This window comes from Drosophila kikkawai, chromosome 2R (genome assembly GCF_030179895.1).
Source record: "Drosophila kikkawai strain 14028-0561.14 chromosome 2R, DkikHiC1v2, whole genome shotgun sequence".
Taxonomy (NCBI): domain Eukaryota; kingdom Metazoa; phylum Arthropoda; class Insecta; order Diptera; family Drosophilidae; genus Drosophila; species Drosophila kikkawai.
This window is the reverse complement of record NC_091729.1, coordinates 18,321,252-18,341,187: the sequence shown is the minus strand read 5'-3', so window position 1 is coordinate 18,341,187 and position 19,936 is coordinate 18,321,252. Positions and strand designations below refer to the sequence as shown.

The window sequence follows — 19,936 nt, the reverse complement described above, 5'->3', positions numbered from 1 at the left end:
AGCAACTTTTATTGCATTTTTTCTGCAACTCTTTAACTTTAACATCCCGTTGGTGGCTTTTGTTGCCGAGTGTTTGGGCGCACAACTTTATCATCTATCATCTGGTTTTCGCCTCTGCGCTCTGCTTTACTCTGGCATTTTCCGCACATATGTATGCATAAGCAAATTTCCTTTGATGCTTTTAGTGTCTTCTTATTAAAAAGTTTTTAATCTTATCCCCAAAAGCTTTTTGTTCCGTGTGGATAAGCGGCCTTTTGCCCTCTTTTCCCCCCTCTTCTCATCTCCTTGGCTGCTGTGGAAATGAGCGAAGCATAGCTCTGGAAAAGTTCGCCTCGGCTCACTCTACTTTTCGGCATGTGCATGTGTGACTGGGTGGAAACGGATAAGGAAGAGTCCGGGTAAAAGGCAGTGGAAATGGGAGTCTGCATTGTTGACAAAAGTTCCGGCTGCTATTAGAGGTCGTTTAGTTTGCGATTAGTTAAGCCAAAGCTAGTTGAAGCGTATGATGGAGCGTTCCTTCGTTCCGACGAACGTGCAAGGCCCAAGTTTTCCCGGAAAACTTTCCGGAAACAGTTTTCTTTCGGTCATGTTTCTTTAGAGTGTTTCAGTGGGAGAAATTGCACTTCCCAACAGCAGCAGTAGCACATATAAATTCTATTTTAAATGGCCTAGAAAAGTGCTAAATAATTTAGTGCTAAAGTTTGATTTAATGTGATTTTAAGCGTGGCTTGAGCTCTTAAATATATTAACATCTTTCATATATAAACAGAATGTCATTCCTGTATCCCTCCAGAGTGTTGATCCTCTGAAACGTGCCCTGTATCGTTGGGTATTCTGATAGCCTTAAATCAAACTTTTGATGTCACAGGAAATGCACTTAATCCGATTTGCAGCTTCATTAAAACAGCGGAATGCCGCTCAATAAGAGGCAGATGTAACAGATATTTTTCCGAGCTGCCAGAAGCTTTTAATTTGTGTCGCCATAACGAGGACGCGAGAGAGAGAGAAACGGTGGAGAATTGTAAAGAGAATTGCTTAATTCCACGGCAAACAACGCTCCTCCGTGGCGATGACTTAAGTCAACAGAGAGATTTATTTCCGTTGAAAAGGCTGCGCGAGCCTGAATGCGAGAATATAAATCCAGTGAGTCGGACTTTACGACAATGGGACCTGGGATCTGCGAGGAGTCATTCAGTCGGACGGGCGAACAGAATATCCTGCTGCACCAGGCTGAGGCTGAGGCTGAGGCAGAGGCAGCCATTTTGTCGGATGCGAATTAACATGTCTGGGCTTACTGGCTTTATCCACCAAACCCAAACCCACTCGCACAACAAACGCACCAGCACACACAACTGCAGAATGCAACTGCTGCTGCCTGGCCCCAAATAATTTTCAGTTTTTGTAGTTTTTATACTGCATGTTTTCCACTTCACAGGATTTTATGTTCCACTACGCTCGCACTTGGCTCGAGTGTTGGAAAATACAATTGCCTGGGCACAAACACTTCTCTCAAACAAAAATACACGGTGAGAAATTGCAATTAATAGGGGTAGTTACTATGGAAATTAACAGAAAGTTTTAATGTTGTGGTTTTACTGGGTTAAATTTTAATTTAGTTTACAAAAGATACCCTTGCTTGGTTTGCTCTTTCAAAAGAGTGATTTAGGACAGGTGTTTTATTTTTCTGGCTATAACCATTTGGGAATTATAAGCTATTTACTACAAAATTCATCTGAATGTAAAAAAGTCAAGGTATTTAATGGGTTAAATGTTAATTCAGTTTCCAGGGACAGGCTATGACTGTTAGGCTCTTTGAAAATTTGATGTTTTCTTGACTATAACCAGTTGAGAATTATTAGATAATTTTTTTTTTAACCTTATATAATATATGTATCTGATTATATTAATCCCTTACCAATATTTATATAATCAAGTTTTGTTACTAGCTAAAACCCAAATATTTTAACTTCTAACCCACAAAAGGAACCCTAATTTTATATTTTATGTATTATTTTTCTATGTGCAGTGAGAAAGAGATGCACAATGAATATGAGAGGCAGAACATTTCCGCATTTTTGTTTTTCTTTGCCTATGCTGTTGTAGTGCCAGTGCCGCCAAATGTTTTTGCCTTTGCTAAAAAGACAATAAACTGTGCCAGTATGCGTATCTCGGCTGAAAGTGTGTAAGTGTCTCTACCCTATAGGGCCAGGATATAGGGCGACAACTATAACTATAGCGGATAACTGGGTTGAGAAAAATGGGTAAGTAAAGAGCTCCTTGATCCACATTTGAATGAAGTAAGTTTGCTTTCCACAACATATTTTCACTTATTAAATACTAGGGTTTTTACGACCAAAAAAAAAAAAAGAAAATAGAGGGAAGTTACGTTGAACTTTGGTTCAGATTTTAAAAAATTATTAATATTACAAACTAAACTTTCCCTATTTTAGGCAGAGTAAATCCATTTCGAGTCCTAGTTTTGATTTTCTTTTCTATGCGTTTATGTGCTGATGTGGGCGTGGCTTCGCACGTTTTTCTAGCCCCATAACACTTGAGTACTTTATGCATTTTTTATTTCATTTTTTTTTCCGGTACATTGTGTTGTTTTTTCCTCATCTTATAATTGTTGCTGTTGACGTTGCAGGATGTTGCAAGTCTAACAATGCACTTGGTCTAAGCCCTCGTCCATTTCCCGGCCCATCTGCTGCTATATCCTCACTTGTATCCCGAGTACCCTTTCTGGCCATTTTGTAGCTAAAAAGTATCTAATGTTGTGATAAGAGCAGAAATACCACAAAGCCAGATGCAATCAACACTCGTCTGGGGCCTACAACAACACAGGGCATATGGGTTTGGGCCAGAGGCGACAATGTGGCAAATAACCGCTTTCAAATCCTTAGCACACATGCCTGAAAACTCCGGTCGAGTGTGTGACAAGTTTCTCAACAGCCACAAAACAAATTGCAATGGATTTTATTTTATTTTCTCCAATATTTTGCCCGAAAAATAAGAAATATCAGGTCTTTCCCCCCCAAAAGACATTTCGCCATACTAAGTAGCTAGAGGATATATAGGATAATATCGCCGTATAATATATATTATGTATGTATGGGAGGCTATGCTGCTGCTGGAGAGAAAGAGTAAAATATATAGATATACATATATATCGCTGTGTGTACTTACAACTGTGATGGGATAGAAAGGATTTATGATGGTGAAGAGTAGAATGTGATTTGGCCGTGTAGTCTCGGGACGCTTTCTCCGTACGTCGTCATTTGACTTGTTCATAAGTGCTTGCTGCTGGTTCTGTTGTTGTGTGGACTGTAAAAATATGTACACAAACACACATATATATATTTATATGGATAAGTATCGGGCTTTGTGGTGACGAAGAGTATAACAACAGATTTATCAATATATACAGATATATATAGTATAGTAAATATGCTTGGTCTGAGCGAGTGTTTAGTTCGGCTTGTGCTGCATATTTGTGTTTATTTTGCGGCTTTCAATTTATTTGGTCATAAATTCAGATTGCTAAAGGGATTTATATCAATCTGATCTTCTTTTAGAAAGCAATATTTCAAAATCTACTGAATCAAATAATCAATTATTATTTAAGAAATGCATTTAAAAATTAGATAAATTTATTAAGAATTATTTTAAAAAATTGAAAATATAATAATTTAAATTTTCAAGCTTGGAAATAATTTTTAAATTACAGAATATTAAGTTCAAGTGATGTTTTCTAATCTGTTAATAAGCCTACAAATATTAGAAGCAGTTTTTGTCATTTAAAAGTAATTACTTCCCCATAAAATCCCATTTATTTGCCATTTAACCCAGTTAGTTTCAGCTAGAACTTTCTTATTACAAAATTAAAATACACAATTAAATATCTGAATTGATTTTGAAACCCCAAATAACCTCCTTCTAATTTCTGGAAATAATTATCCCATGCTTTATCGTAATTACCCAATCGCTTACATAAAAACCAAACGAATTGATTTTCTGCGCTAATGGCATAATTGAAACCAATGCAAAAACACACACGTTTTCTATGGCTGTGTGCAAAAATTTAAGTCAACGCAAAGTATGCACTTTTTTAATTTTTTTTTTTTTTGTTCGTTTCGCATGTTAATTGACGCTGTCAGGGGGATATGTTTGAATGCTCAATGCTGAATAATATTTGTTGAAATGGCAACAATGCGGTTAGAGCCAAAACCCGAAACTTTTGCTTTTTGGCCACAAGGCATAGCTAACATAATTTCCGTTTTGTTTTCAGTTAGTCGAGGCGAGTTTTTCGAAATAAATTACGGAATTTAGGTGAACCATGTTCATGTCACGTTCAAATGTCAATCAGTGGGCGACGACATCTGCGAAGGGGCTGCTGCTGCTGCTGCCGTGGAGTGAATTTAAATTTTTCACATTTTTCCGCAGGCAGGTGTTTTTTGGGCCACTTGGTCTTGACACCAAAACACCACTGATGATGCCTCCCTGCCCTGCACTAATTAACTCGGTACTTAGGCTTTGGTAAAACTTGGATAATTTCGAATCATTACAAGAGTTTTCCACCTTGACGTTTTCCTTAACTTTTCCTCATAGTTGGCTTGCGTTTTTCTTGACGTTTCTGCTTGGTTTACACGACGCTTGAACTTGTCAAAGTCTCAGTGCGTTGGCAGGCGGCAGTCTAGGTAACTAATTACTATTAAAGTTAATTAACTTTTTTCTTAGTTCCGATTCACCACTTGCCGCCTCCTGCCACAATTATTTCATTGCTGACTTTGGCTCACTTTAAGAGCGTCGATGCATTTCGCAGGAGTGGATTCACTTAACCCTATTCTTTCTTTATATATATATACCGAGTAGTACTAGTAAACAGGCAGTGCCTGTTGCTACCTGGGGGCCTTTGTATTCATTGCCTGACTTTTGCAATTAGGTTAATGGTTCGCCTTTGTGACGTATTTTTAGCTGGCAGTGCGAGTTCTGTATACGTATAATAAATACAAATATGTAAACATTAAGGCAAGCAGCAATGAACTCGGCGGCAACAGCTGACCTTAGCTTTATATTTTACAATTGGCTGGAATAATTAAAGTCAAGAGCTAAAAAAAAAAAAAAAAAAAAAAGAGATAAAAGTGTAAAGATGCATTTACAAAACTAGAAAACTGAAATAGATTTTATTTTATACTGAAACCAATTAAAACTATATTTAATTTAATTGGCAAAATGGATATTAGAGATATCAAGTTAAAAAAAAGAACAATAATACAATAAATAAGTTCAAATCAATTTTAATGACTTCTTTAACAATGGTAAATTGATCATTTGGCAACTTCATTATACGCTTCACATCACCACAGAGATGGTAATCCAATACCTAATGCCAACCGACAGCTTCCTGCCACAACCAACGACAACGTCCTTGGTTTATCCAAGGGTTAATTCAAATTTCAACAACTTTGACGCATACAAAGCGATTTGTATGAAAATCCGAGGAAAAGCAAAAGAAAACAAAGAGCCAAGCGGCATGCCGAAGCCGAAGGAAACATTTGTTTTCTGTCAAATTTGCCTTTAATAATAATACACCAACCATCCACATTTTTCTTTTTCCCCCCTTACCTCTCCTCCTTTACCTTCACCTCTCTAGAGTTCTCTCAATTTTCCCTGTATTTTATATATTTTTTTTCTTTTAGTTTCCATAAAATCACCCCCCCACACGAGTAAGAAAATCCCACAGCAATGGAAACTGTTGATTAAATTACAAAAAGTAGCAACAACAAGCAACTAAAATGATTGATGGATAGATGGATGGCTGGATGGATGGCTGGATAGATAGATAGATAGATAGATGGTTTGTTGGAGGGTTTAGGACTTGAGTGCATTGAGCCTATAGAAAAAGAACTGTACAATTTGTGTGTTTGTCTGCATATATGCTGGTTGTTGATGCTTTTGTTGTCTTTCCGATTTCGCTTTATTTTTGGTTAAAAACATTTGAAACATTTTTAGCACAGCGGCGGACGGAATTGAAAATAGCCCAAAGGCGAGGCACTGCAGCGGTGTTGCAGTGTCGCGGCTGCATACCGCAACGCATTTCAGCTCGAACCGCAACGAAATGAAGATGAATTACCCACAAAATCTCACTGGGGAGGAATGAAACTGAACGACAGACGGTCGGTGGGTCCATGCAAATTGCGAATTGCAAATCACAAATAAATTTCGCTTCGAGAAATTTGCACTCAGTCGATCAAGCGGCCGCTGTTCGTATAAAGTGCAGCAGCAGCCACATCCACCAGATACATAGATAGATACCGAGAGATACAAGTGCACAATATAAATGCGTTTGCCAAGAAATCCACGCAGAAAAAAAAAAGAAAGCACAAAAATCGACGGACGGGGAGAGACAGAAAGAAAACGATGTGTCGCCGTCATGAAGATGAAGATGAAGAAATCGCAATAAACTGCAAGTTGCAGAATCTCAGATAAAGAATCGAGGTAGTAAAAATAGCCAGAAATACTGCCAGATTCAGTCAGACAGACGGACAGATAGATAGTCAGAAAAGGAATGGCAGTCCGGGGAGCTAGACAATTGAAGTATATACTGGCATTTTGTCAAAATGTCCTCGCAGGCAGAGTTACTTGGAGTAAATAAATCAAAAATTGACAAAAGATATTTCTATACAATCTTCTCTCTATTCAATTTCCATTATCTGTCTTAAGTTTAATTATAAGTCATACAAAGACACACAAGGACTTCTATCCACTCTTGCCACAAATTAAGACAAGATGATCCATTTGTGGCATTTGTTCAACTCATTTGTTGCCTCTAATTGTCCCAGGTAGCTAAGCTAATCAAAAACTTCGCCAGCAGCAGCCCCAAAAGTGTCCATCTCGCACATATGCTGGTGCTCTTCATTTGTAGAAGCCCAGGAGCCATCATCAGCGTCGTGGTTGTGTCTTGCCTTTGAGCCAAAAAATAAAAAGAAAAAGTGAAATGCCCCAGCAGAGGGAAATGTCTGGCGACAGCAACATGAGGCGGCATTTGTTACTCGCAATTAGATGCACTGTATTCCGCCAGCCAGCAGACGCGGTGCACTCCGGTCATTTTTTCTGTCCAATCCCCGAAGAAGCACCACCCCTTTGGGTAGCCCAATGTCGAACGAAAATTGTACACAAAATGCAATTTACAAAATGTTTTTCTTCTGCAATCCGTTTGCGTTGCGAAATTTAATTAAAACAGCAGCCACCACAATGAAATGAAATTAAATGCTGCAGATCAGTGAGCGACAAGAGCGAGTGCCAGATCTGTTGCTGTTGCTGCTGCTGCTGCCGTCTTGGCCAGGCCAAGTAAAAACATCAAAAGTCCAAGTCAAGTGGGGCCAACATCAAAACGAATAAAACACCAGAATGATTCCGAGGGACTTGCCATTTGAAAATAATAAAACAATGTGCAAGTTATAAACAGCCTGGCCCGCAACTGCATTTGTATCTGAGAGATACATTTCGTTACGCGGCCTCCACTTCTTTGGCGGCAATCAATCATTCCCCCAAAAGACAAACCTTTTAAACTATATAATATAGACTCGTAGAGAATCGTGCATGCTATTGGCATTGCTCACCAGCATCATCATCATCATCAACATCATCATGGCATCGAAATTCTGCGGTCGCACACGTCAGAGATACATTCTCATGAATGACATAAGTACTCTTTCAAATACATTTGTATGTTTTGTTTTCTATATCTGATTTGTTTCTAAACTCTGACGGCGGCAATGGCCAAATCTCTTGGTAACAAACGGCAATTGCTCTGCTCTGTGTCCGTTTCGACGTTCTATATATTCAGTATTTGCCATTTGGCCAGATCTCTTATCTCAGTTAGCAACGCTCATTAGTCACAGCGGGCGACGGTGGTGGTGGTGAAGCACGTGGAGCATTGAAAATTGTCATTAGTTCGGCGTTTGATTTTTCCGTGCCGTGCCCATGCTCGTATTTCCCAACCCCTTCCATTTCCATTCCCCCTTGCTTTTCAGCTGACGTGTACAAGAGAGCAAACAATATGAGGGAAAAGTAAATTGCATGTGCTTTGGTTTCTAATGATTTTCAATTAGAAACTGTGAACACTCCCCGCTGGCCACAAGCAGAGATTAGGCCACAAATTTAATTACTGATATTAATCTGTTTTCTTGACATTAAAGTCTGCTTCTTAAGCTAAAGAAGTGTACTTGATTGGCTAAGAATAATCTGATTCTGATTTGCTTGATTTAAACAACGTTATTCAATTATTTGTATAAAACAAATATGTCTAGCAAAGATAATTATATCATAATTATTAGCTAGTCATTTAGCTGGACCAATAAATTCAATTGAAAATACTTTCTGGGCTACTTTATTCCTCTTTAACTACAAATAACTCCTTTTAATTAAATCATCTTAAGGCCTGAGATCCCTGAAGAAAAACTTGGCCATTTTCCTGATGAAAAACTATTGACGAGCCAGACACCCACCGTGCAAAAATAAATACAACAAAATAAGAGGGCGGCAGGGAAGGAAGGAATACACAACAAACTAAGCCATAAATCCATCCATCTTTTCAACAAACTCAGCCGAAGGCAAAAAGTTCCTGATGATGCTGCTTCGGCTGCTTCTGCTGTTTGTTGTTTGCTGTTGATTTGCGTTTTCGTCATTTTAATGTCAGTTCACTTGACGTGCCAGTGGATATAGCAACAAACTAGAGATACTCACACGGACAGATGGACAGATGGACAGATGGAGGGATGGTTGGGCTGACTGAGGTCCGACCGCGTTGATCACTTATGACAACAGTCGGGGCTTCTGCGTCTTCGGCCGTGTGTGCATGTTGTAATTTATGTGGAAAAATCTTTCGGGCGCTTCAAACATAAAACAATTTTCATTTCCATTCCCAATCCTCCACCCCCTTGTGGTCTGCGCGCAATTTACGCGCCGCTTTTCATGTGAAAATCCTCACTAATTCGTCTGTTTTGGGCCACTCGTATCGCTTCTTTTTTTCATAATTTTTTTATTTATGGAAAATGCTTTTAAATGCGCATAAAAATACATGCAAGGTGGCGGGTTGTGCGATTGGGGAAAATGAATATAAATTTGGTATTGAGTCAGAAATTGATTGCCAAAGAGCGGGCGCGGGCAGGCAAGGATTTTGAGGTTCGTGTACAATTCAGGAAATGAGCTGAGAAATGCGGTCAACCCTTTGGGTCTGGCTGTTTAATTAAATTAAATTTAGTAAAACTAATTTCAATTGCGTAGAAACACAAAGTAAATCGTACATGCATGAGAATAAGATTAATTTATATTTATTTTTGGCCTCTCCCAGGCCGGCAGCCGCACATAAGCAATTGAATAAAATGTAAGCAGAAATGTCAACAAATCTGTGAGATTTTCACGCAATCTCCGTCTGTCATGTGGAATGATGTGGATGGACAAGAGAACCCCATTATCATCATCATCATTATCATCGAGTGGGGATGCTGCGCTCTGCCAATGGGAAATGGGGTAGACAGTCCTCGCTGGGCGTGCACAATTGAAAATTTACCCATTGTACATACTAGTACGAGGTGTTTCAATTCCTTAAAGAATCCGCAATATACGCTAGCTTTTAGTCTTTGTTTCTATTCTTTTTTTTTCGGTATTGTTTGGACCGTTGCTACGTCAATGAGTAAAATATTTCCGCTATTTTTCTTACTTGACAATTGGCCCGACCGGGAAGCGCCGACAAAGCAAAACTAATCAGCGGGGTGCGTAATCGAATACACCTCGAGTGGGTGGCCAAAAAAAATATACATACATACTTTCCTCGGCATAAGAACCTGAAACTTATGTAAGGACCAGGCACGTGCCGGCTGCTGACCCAAATAAGTATCTGGCAAATGAGGCTTACAGAGAAATATTTATTAATAATATTCTTCAATTATTCCTGGCTGCCTCCAGCGGAAATTCAAATTTCATTATTCTATACGCTTTTGATCTATTTTACAACGTGCATGACGAATAGACCCATATAATATCAGCTCTAGGCCAAATGCCAAAAATCTATATTTGCTGTTTCGTTGGCGAAATAAGTGTCTGGCCGATTTAACATCAGCATTTATCATTTACTTAATGAGCAGTTAATAAGCTCATTGCAATATAGCCAGCTATATGGCCCGCAACTAATTGGGGACCGAGAGAAAAATATCGAAATCATTGGCAATCGATGGGTTATTAGAGGAGGTTTAGATATATATTTGACCGGATATTAGAAGATTTATATTAAAACAATAAAATAAACCAAAAGAAACTAAAATATAGATATAGATTCAAGAAAAGGTGTACCCTGTTTCTCAGTTTAATCGATTTAAAATCGATTTTTACATCAACAAATATCGAATTCTTCTTTAAACTTGAAAGTTCCATAACAACAAAAGCATAAATATAACAAACTAAGCATTTTTAATAATTATTCTCACTTAGATTTCACAGATAAACTTCAATTTTATTACCATAAACTTTTCTTTAAACTTTAACTAACCATTTCTCACCCCTTGTGTGCACTTGAAACTAATGCTTAGGCACCACCACACCACCTGAAGTGCTAAGCCTTGCGCATTACGCACTCACGTACTTATAGAATAATCCCCCAAAATAACTTCATGTAGTGCTCGGCCAAATTTATGGCCACCAAGAGCTCCAGCAATTGCAGTGCGATAAAAATTTCATTTACCAACTTTTTTTCGGGCAAACAGAGAGGAGCTCGTCGAGAAGCTATGGCCATAATCATCATCAACACCACCTGCGACGCTGCCTACACTAGGCAAACAACACCAAGAAAAACAAAAGCCAAAAGGCGGCATGAACTCCGCACGCCGGGAGTCTTGAGACACGCCCCCTAATCCGATTGAGGGCGTTGGAGGAAGGGGAAGGGGGAGGTAGAGCGGAGCGATGGAGCAATTCGCGGGCTCTATTCAAATGTTTACTTTGGCCGCGGCGGCATCTCCAACGTCGTCGTTGGCGGCCACTAAATTAACGAGTCGCATCGTTCGGCCAAGGAGCCACATCATTACCCATCAGGCGGTGGTAGTACTATGCCCTCTTACCAAACCCAATCCCCGTGCCACTCCTCAACTAACCACCAAACAATTGCCACTCAGTGTACACATAGAAAATATATTGAAAATAAGCTAATGTAATTTGTATTTAATTTATAAATGTTTTTACTATTGTATTATTTTCCATTACTAAATTAAAAACAAATATTTGAATACGTATTCTGAACGTTTTCAAGTTTGATCAATAAATAAATATAAGGCAAGGCAATTCCTTGGTAGTTTATGCAAATTAATTGTTTAAACTTAAAGAAAATCTATAGAAAAAGTATCTAGCTTGATGATAGTTTGTTTATTGAAAGATCTTGCCTTTCTAGTAAACATATCTTTTACTTCCCACGTAATAAACCGTCATTGGTACTAATTTTGTTCATTAATTAACTATCAAAATTAAAATATAATTACTTAAATATAGTAGTAAATGAATAATAAATAACCTCTTTTGTTATCTGTTTATTTTTGTGGTGCGTTCGTCACCAAATATCTAAAAATATTTGCATATTTTCGTGTGTGTGCAACAGCTAAGCCAACAACAAGCGGGGACTTGAAATGTGTTAATCATCAAATAGGAAAAGAAAAGCGAAACGGGAGCTGTTTGTGTAAACACCACACACGCAGACACCTCACCTGGCCCCGCTCACCCACTTTTGCACCACCTGACCCACTGTACTACACACATTCTGGGTCTGGGTAAAAACTGAATTGAGCGGATCTAAGCAAACCGAACTGTGCTGAACTCGACAGCCATTAAATATTTGTCAGCAGTTTGCCGAAGTTTACCCTGTCCACCCCCTTGTGCTCACCTGTGGCCACCTACTGGTGGTACCTTCTCCCTCCCCTTCTCACCCGTGAGCGCAAATTAACACATGTGGCCAGCCGAGTTGTTATTTTCGCTGTGTTTTCTTTGTGTGCAACAGCATTTTTCCAGCTTGTGTCGCTGCTATTCTTATTGTTTTTATCAATATTTAAACACATTTCACTTTATTTATTGTTGTTGGCTTTCTTCAGAGTTTTTTGGTTTCGCTTGTGCGATACCTTTTGGCCAAAGACTATAGGGAAACTTTAAACAAGCATGTGTTTTATATATAGAGAGGTAATTGCATTGAAAACTTGAAGAAATGAATGCTTTAAGCTTTGTAATAGTCAAGTTCTTTAGAATTTAAGATATTTATTACATTTTGAAAGCATTTATTTTCTCTGCTGACCTGTAATTATTTTACTATTTCAAATTTCCTAGTAAATTGGCTCTATTCATTGGGCTTATTTAAAACTGAAATTGTTTTAAAACACCTAGCCATGCAGTTAACAGTTGATGCATAAATAAAATGCCTTTTGAAGCATTAAATTGCTTCTACTCTTGTTGGCAATTTCTTTCATTTAAATGCAGTCAAGTCACTTGGTTTAAATAGGACATTTAATCGACTTTCTTTGTTAGCCAAAAGCGAATATCTGTAAGATGTTTTCGCTGTCGCTCCAAAAACAGGGGGAAGGTGATCTGTTCTGTTTGCTAGCATGGCTCATCCACATTGTTTTCTTAGGTGTTTGGTTTTGTTTCTGCCTTTTTTTTCTGTAGCAGGCGTTGAAATGTGCTATCAGTAGCGAAACAATTTAAATATTTCACGATAAAAAGAGCGACAGAGGGAGGTAGAGAGAGAGAGAGAGGTAGAAAGAGAGAGAAATGTGGCATTTTGGTTGTCTCTTATTGCGTGTTTGGTGTGAACGAACTGTCGCTCATTTTGATGTGCTGTTATTCCAACAATGCAAAGTGCGCTCCATAAATAAATAAAATTGAAGTATTGTATCTTTTTATCATTTTTATATGGAGCAGAAACGCGAACATGGCAAGCCACACACAGTCGACGCTATCAATAATGCGATATGCGCGATTCAATCCATATCCCATATAATAAAACGGGGCTAAAGACACATAATACTGCTGCAGTTGTTGGCCAACTGTTATTTGATTATTAACGCTGCGATTGTTTCCGGCTTCTCGCCTCAATCACGCCATAATACAATAATATACCAAGCCATTAAGGCTAAAGATACTTTCCACCGTACAAATTCTTGTTTGCACTTTCTAATCTACGACTGCCCAGGTATTGGGCCCCTCCTTCCTTCCATCGAAAAGGCATTAAAGCAGAGCAAGGCAATGAAATAATTTATGTTAAAGCCACATACCATAAATTACAATCGGATTGTAGAGAGAGGTAGGAAAGAGAGATATCGGTTAACTTACCTATAAAGAGACAAAGAAAAAAGAGAAAATTATATAATTATTGCATTTAAATAATTATTATTACTATAAAGCTGTTGCCATTGATAAACGACACTGGCATATTTTTTTTTATACGAGAAAATTAATTAATTCTTAAATTGTTTCATCGCAGGCCAGGTTAACCAATGCGATAGTTAATCACTGCAATATTTTGATTAACAATTCATTTATATCCATTTAGAGTACAATATTAATGGCAACTACAGAAGGACAGACACACACCCTTTTAACATTAATAACTTTATTAAGTTTTTAATGAAATGGTTTGAATAATACATATATTTCTGGTGGTGAAATATAAAAAAGTTTTTGAGCTGGTTCCAACCGCAAAAAAAAAAAGTGTTCTGCATTAATTCAACAAATTTTTTTATTCCTCATCGAACTTTTTCTGCATTTTCAGCAATAATAATAAAATTCGTGTGGAAAAAAATAATATTTCCCTTTCCTCGCCACCACAAGAACAGAACAGAAACCGCTAATAAATATGTACAAAAAATAAAAAACCAAAATTAACCAACAAAAAGTGCATGGCAATGGCGTTCTACACGTGTCTACTGTTCTCTCAGTGTGAAAAGTAGTTTATTGACTTTTCATTATGCAATTGATAACATCAAGAATAAAATTAAATTATACAGTAAGTGATTTCAAGAAACATTTTAATTAAATGTTTGTAAAATAGATTAGCTGCGATTTAAAAGTCTTCAAAATTAAGTGTCACACACATCAGAGATTTATGAGCCGAAGCGGCAAACCGCAAGTGTGCAAAGCAATTAAAATGTCTAATATATATATTTAAAACACTTTCTTTTTGCCTCCTAATTATGCAAATGCAATTCAGATTTAATTTATCGAAATGACAGCTTTTTAAAGGCGATAAAATTGCTACTGTCTCTATATATACAATATGTATATGTATATATTATTCACTTAAACAAAATGCAAACGAAATTCCAATGCTCTGGCAGGAGAATTGGGTCAATACATTTAAAAGGCACGAAAAAGGAAATGCAAACGAACAAAACGATCGGGATTGTTTGTGTACATATGCATACATATGGTATACAGACATACAGACATATATGGTAGGCATATAAGTACAGTAAGAACCATAAAAAGGTCGCTAAAAAAAAACCCGAAAATCGTACGAAAAAGGCATGGGAACCCAAAAAACCACTTACTTTATAGAGGGTTTCAGGTGCTTGTGGTAAACCTCAAAGATAAAACCAGAAATGTGTAGATAAAAATAACAGAACTAGATTTATTTATAAAAAAAAAAAAAGATAATGTATATTACAGAATATAGAATGATTTTTGGGGGGAAGATTTCTATTATAAAATATTCAAAGATGAAACTACAGACTTAAAAATAATTTCGAAAATTAAGTTGAAGATTTACAATAAAAGAAAAGATATACATTCGATATATTAGTGTATATATATAGTTAGTGTATATATATATATATAATATAATAGATACAAAATTTAAATTAAAAAAATTAAAGATACAAATTAGATACAAGATACAAAAATTAGGCCAAAGAAAAAGTTAAGAAGTGAGAAGTAAATTGCAAAAAGAATTACAAAAAAAACTAAATAATGTCTTATTTTTAGCTTCCATTGAAATTCCAATCGATGGGATTACTGCGATCCAATTCCCGGGGCATCAATGGGTTAACTACCACCATTGCATTTCGCATTCGATTTCGCAAAGCGCAGCTCCAAAAAAAAAAAACAAAAAAAACGTGTTTACCCACAAATACGAATCGGGAGAGTGAACACAATTACACGCATATATATATATATATATACATATATATATAAATAAAGCCCAAGCACCGTTAGCAACACATAAAGAAATAAAAATAAACGCAGGCGAAATGAAGGAATGAAGGCAAAGAAAGGCCTACAAAGAATCGTTGGCATGACCAAAAAACAAAAAAAAAAGAAAATATAAAAAAAATCGCACGAGGCGAATTCATTGGTTTTGCAATGCAGACGTCTCTGCCAACGCCGCTGCCTCAGTCGACGTCAGTGCACATGACTGACCGTTTTCTCCGCTCACCTTCTCTTTCTCCTACGCTCTCACGCGTCCAGCGAACGCTCGAAGGTTTTTTTTATTTTCGATTCCAGCGGATTCGTTTTTCGCCTCTAAAGCCGAGCTTGCAATTTGCAGTGTTGCATTTGGCGATGCTCGCCGCTTTTATTGCAATTGCTAATGCCATATACCCCGTTCTACAGTCGAGCTTCTATAGCTGAAAACGAGAAGTATCTCATAGATGCAATTGAAGCGCAGATTCACTTTCGAGATACATTTAGCTTAATGTATTTTTAAGATATATTTTGAACTTTGAAGCATTAAAACTCAATCTTAAAGAGTTTTGAGATGTATGACCAAACCTGGACTTTTAGATGTGAAATACTTTTAAGATACATTTTGAACTTCTGCCCTTTTAAACTCTATCTTTGAGATATTAAAAAGTATGTCATAATCTTTATGTATTCTTGTTTAAAAAAAACACACAAATTATTCAAATATAATTTAAGCTTAATGTTTGTAAACAACTAAACGTAAAAACTTTTTATATACGATCGTCTTAAGTCTAACTTTATAATCACTATTGCTTTATTTACAATCGTAATTGACCTTTTAATCTTTATTCCTGTTTGTATTGGATATTCAACTAAATAAATACATTAACTACATTTTCTGTTTAGCAAAATAGATTAGACACCTCAATTTATCTTTACTTAGAATAAATTTAATACATCTTTTTAAGAGCACTCAAATAATCCTCCTAACTAAAGCCCTAATGGTTTTTATTAGAGAATTCCAACTGTATTTTTTAAAACGTCGCGCGATTGTCAGTCACACAGACAGACATTGACAGACACGCACATTTAATTATATTTTTGCGCTATGTTGTTGTTTAATTTAGTGGGTCAGCGAAATTATGCTGCTATTGTTGTTGCCTCCGCTGATGTTATTATTGTTTTTGTTCTGTCAGCATCGCTTTAGCGTTGCTCGCCTCGTAACTGTTTCGCGACTGCGCTTTTTGATTCGCGCATCAAGCGCTGCAGCTGCGCAAAACTGGATTTCAAAAGCAACAGCAACAGCAGCAGCAGCAGGTAAAAAAAAAGGTAGCTACAACTTGGAGAACATTTGCCGTGAAGGTAAACCGGCGCATAAAGCTAAAGGAAAGCAACAACTGCAACAAAAAATTGACTCTAGAACTGCATTGATTTGGATTTGCGGCTGCAGAAAACACGTTTTTCGATAAAGCATCAAGCAAGGCAGTGCAAAAATTTCCATAAAAGGTTAAATATTTATACACAGAACGAAAGGTAAATACTTGGATAAGACTTTTGGGTATTTTTAAGGATACTATTAATAATATAATAATAAGAAATAAGCTAAATATTGTACTATTATTCATTTCCATAGCCTAGTCTATTTTTTTTTACTGTGCAGAGAGCGTTGATCCACACAAGAGCGTTATAAAGAAAGGGAGAGAGTTCAAGCACCTGCCAAAAAAAAAAAAAGATATAACGAAAGAGACAAGTCAAATACCACGGAATGCCCAGCCGCAATAACAATTCCGTTTATTTTTTTTATCTATGTACTTAACTGAAACATAGCGGAGAGCAGAAGCAGCCCGAAGAAACGTGGCGTATGAGCAATTGAGTAATTACAATCGACACAGTGGGCCGCACTAGCAGCGGCACCCCCCAAAAAAAAAACCACAACAACAATAAAAGTATCAACAAATACCAAGAGCTTTCAAAGAGATTTGAGAGTAATTAAATGCTACGATAAACATTTGAATGGTTTATATTTCTTTTGGCTTTTCTTTTTTGGAAATAAATAAGAGAGGCAAGCGCCAAAGAGCAATTCAAAAGAAATGTGCTGAAGAAAGTGGGCAGAGAACGCCCGCAGTCAGAAGAAAGCAACAGGAACGAGCGAGCAGTTCTTTTTATTTTCTTTTGGTTTTCTTGTTCTTTTTCTTTCTTTTTTCTCTGCTTCTTTTTGCATGCATGACTTGAGGTATCAGCAGCGGTGGCGATGTCGATGAGTCAAAAGCAGCCAAAATTAAATTGCGCGCCAAAAAAAAAGTGCAAAAAGTGCTGAATGACAATACAAAAAGGGTTTTTGCGGCAGACGAGATCTTCTACAGACTGATGATTAATTTTGGCAAAGATGCTGGGTTTGCTACAAAACTGAAGGTTGTAGATATTTAAGAAGTTGTTATTATAGGTCATAGGTGCCAAAATAATTAACAAAACTTGTAGAAACTTTATGGATATTTAAATATCTTTAACTTGTTAAATCTAAATTAAAGCTCAAGTAATTTCAAATAATTTTGTGGCCAAATATAACCCTTTTTTGAGTTAAATAAATATATTTCAAGTATAAATATTTATACATATGTATATCGACATAGGATCTTGAATTCTCTCATTCTATATCTAAAATAAGTAATCACTCTTAGTAATCGATAGGAAATTTCCAGTGCAGCTACAAATGTTTACTGTTCAAGTATGGCTTATAAACATGCCGGCAATATTTCCACGAAATCGTTCAAGTTTATGTGTAATCTTGCCTGTTGCAGCACTGGCTCCAAGTAATGGCCAAGTTCCCCGGCTCTATGAGCTCTCCGTATCTGTATCTGTATATCGGTATCAGTATATGTATCTTGGGGATACCTGTTAGCTGCTGCCCAGACGAACATGTGCAATTGCCAACTAGAACAACACGTTCACTTGTGACAAAGTGCCGCATATTGGGGGGATCGGGGCAACTATATAGCAGGGGGGAGTGAGCGCTGAGTTGGGCGGGAAAGCGATAAAGTAAAAACGTGTTTTCTGCTGCTGCTGCAACCGTTGTCCGTTGCTATTTATCGCATTGCCCCCGCGCGCTCATTGTATCCGAGAGAAACGTGCTTTGAGAACGGCATGCCAGGCCAACTGGAATTGTATCTAATTAGTCTACCGGTCGGTGGGTCTGTCGTACGAGATCTACCCCTCGCAGCCGCTGTATATCTCGCCCTAGGTAAGTACACATATCTTTCATATAAACTGCCTCCATTGAGACGCCCCCATTTCGTGGTCGTCGTCGTCGTCGTCGGTGGCGCTCGCTCTCTGGGTCGCCTCTATTATTTATTTCGGTTTTGTCTTTCACTTTTCCGCCGCCGCCGCCGCCGCTGCTGCTGACCAATAAAATAAATTCAAATGAGACAAGTTCTGCGGCTCCCGAGTGCATAAATATTCTTTCTCCCGCAGCAGCAAATTGTCAGCTTGTTATTGTTATCGCCATGGTAAATTATTAAACACAATAATTTGTTGACATTGGCATTTTCGTCATGTTTATGATTCGGAATCTGTTTTTTATTCCCCCCTGTTTCCTCTTTTTTCTGCCGAGTAGATATCGTTATTATTATTTATACGCCACTGAGAATTGATTATAATCAATAAGTTTCAATTAATTTTACGTTTGTATTGTTTGCATTTGGTTTGCAATTAAAACCAAAAAAAAATTGTGCGTATTTACAAAAGCAAATTGATGGAAAATATCACAGGGGAATTTTATGATAATTGCATAGAGAACATATTTAATTAAAATGCAAACATAAAAGAGTTTAAAAGAACATATTCCTTTAATAAAGTATACATTTTTGTGCATTTTATATCTCTATATATATTTTGATGTAGTCTCATAAATAGACATATTCTTTTCTAGCCATTTTGTATATATTCTTCGTGTAAAGGAAATTGTTGGCTTAATTGCAGTAAAAATGATTTCCCATCGATTGAGCGATCGAAATCTATTTATTTCCACATTGTATCTGTATCTGAACCGTTTGGATCTTTCGCTGGGCATTCTCGGCCAATGAAACTTCATTTCCTGCCCAAAAAAACTGCAGTTGAAATTTCAGCTGTTTGTGCCTGCAATCATTAGCGCTGCGCTACCGCTCTCCACATGCCCTTCCCACAGCCACTCGCCTCCCATCCGTCAGATACAATTGACTAACAGCTAACAACGAAAAAGACTGGAATACAAAATAAAATAAACCTCAAGCCCAAAAAGTGAACCAGAAAAGGCAAAAATAAAAGGTAGAAAAAAGAGACAGAGGGCCAGGCCACAGAGCCACAGGCCACACGTCACTTGACGTTCAAGTTCAATAACCTGGCCAACAAACACACAGTTATACGCGCACTCACACCGAGACAATTACCAAATAATGTGGCCACATGCACATGAAGCAAAACGCCGGCAACAGCAACAACAAAGCCTGGGCCAGTAGCAGCTAACAACAACAACAACAACAACAACAAAATGAAATAAAAACTGAAACCAAAGAAAGAAATACCGAAAAATAAAAACCAAGGGGAAAAAATGAAATTGAAACAAAATATGCGTCGCCGCTTGCTTACATAACAGCAAATAATGTTTAAGCAGCGGTAAAGCAAAGCAAAGCCATAAGAGAGACTGCGAGAAACCGGGAAGAAGTAAGCACAAATAATGACAAACAATAACAAAGAG

The 19,936-nt window shown here is 37.3% G+C and overlaps 1 protein-coding gene across 18 annotated transcripts in view; it reads right to left on the bottom strand.

Moving 5' to 3' along the window:
- Window positions 1-19,936, bottom strand: part of sm (heterogeneous nuclear ribonucleoprotein L) — a 114,593-nt gene that overhangs the window by 81,935 nt on the left and 12,722 nt on the right. For 16 of the 18 annotated variants that reach the window (XM_070284685.1, XM_070284686.1, XM_070284670.1 and 13 more), the window contains exon 3: window positions 3,184-3,321. The exons of the other annotated variants lie outside the window; for them this stretch is intronic. In XM_070284685.1, coding sequence (XP_070140786.1) covers window positions 3,184-3,321 — 138 coding nt within the window. The remainder of the gene's footprint in view (window positions 1-3,183; window positions 3,322-19,936) is intronic. 18 annotated transcript variants of the gene reach the window in all.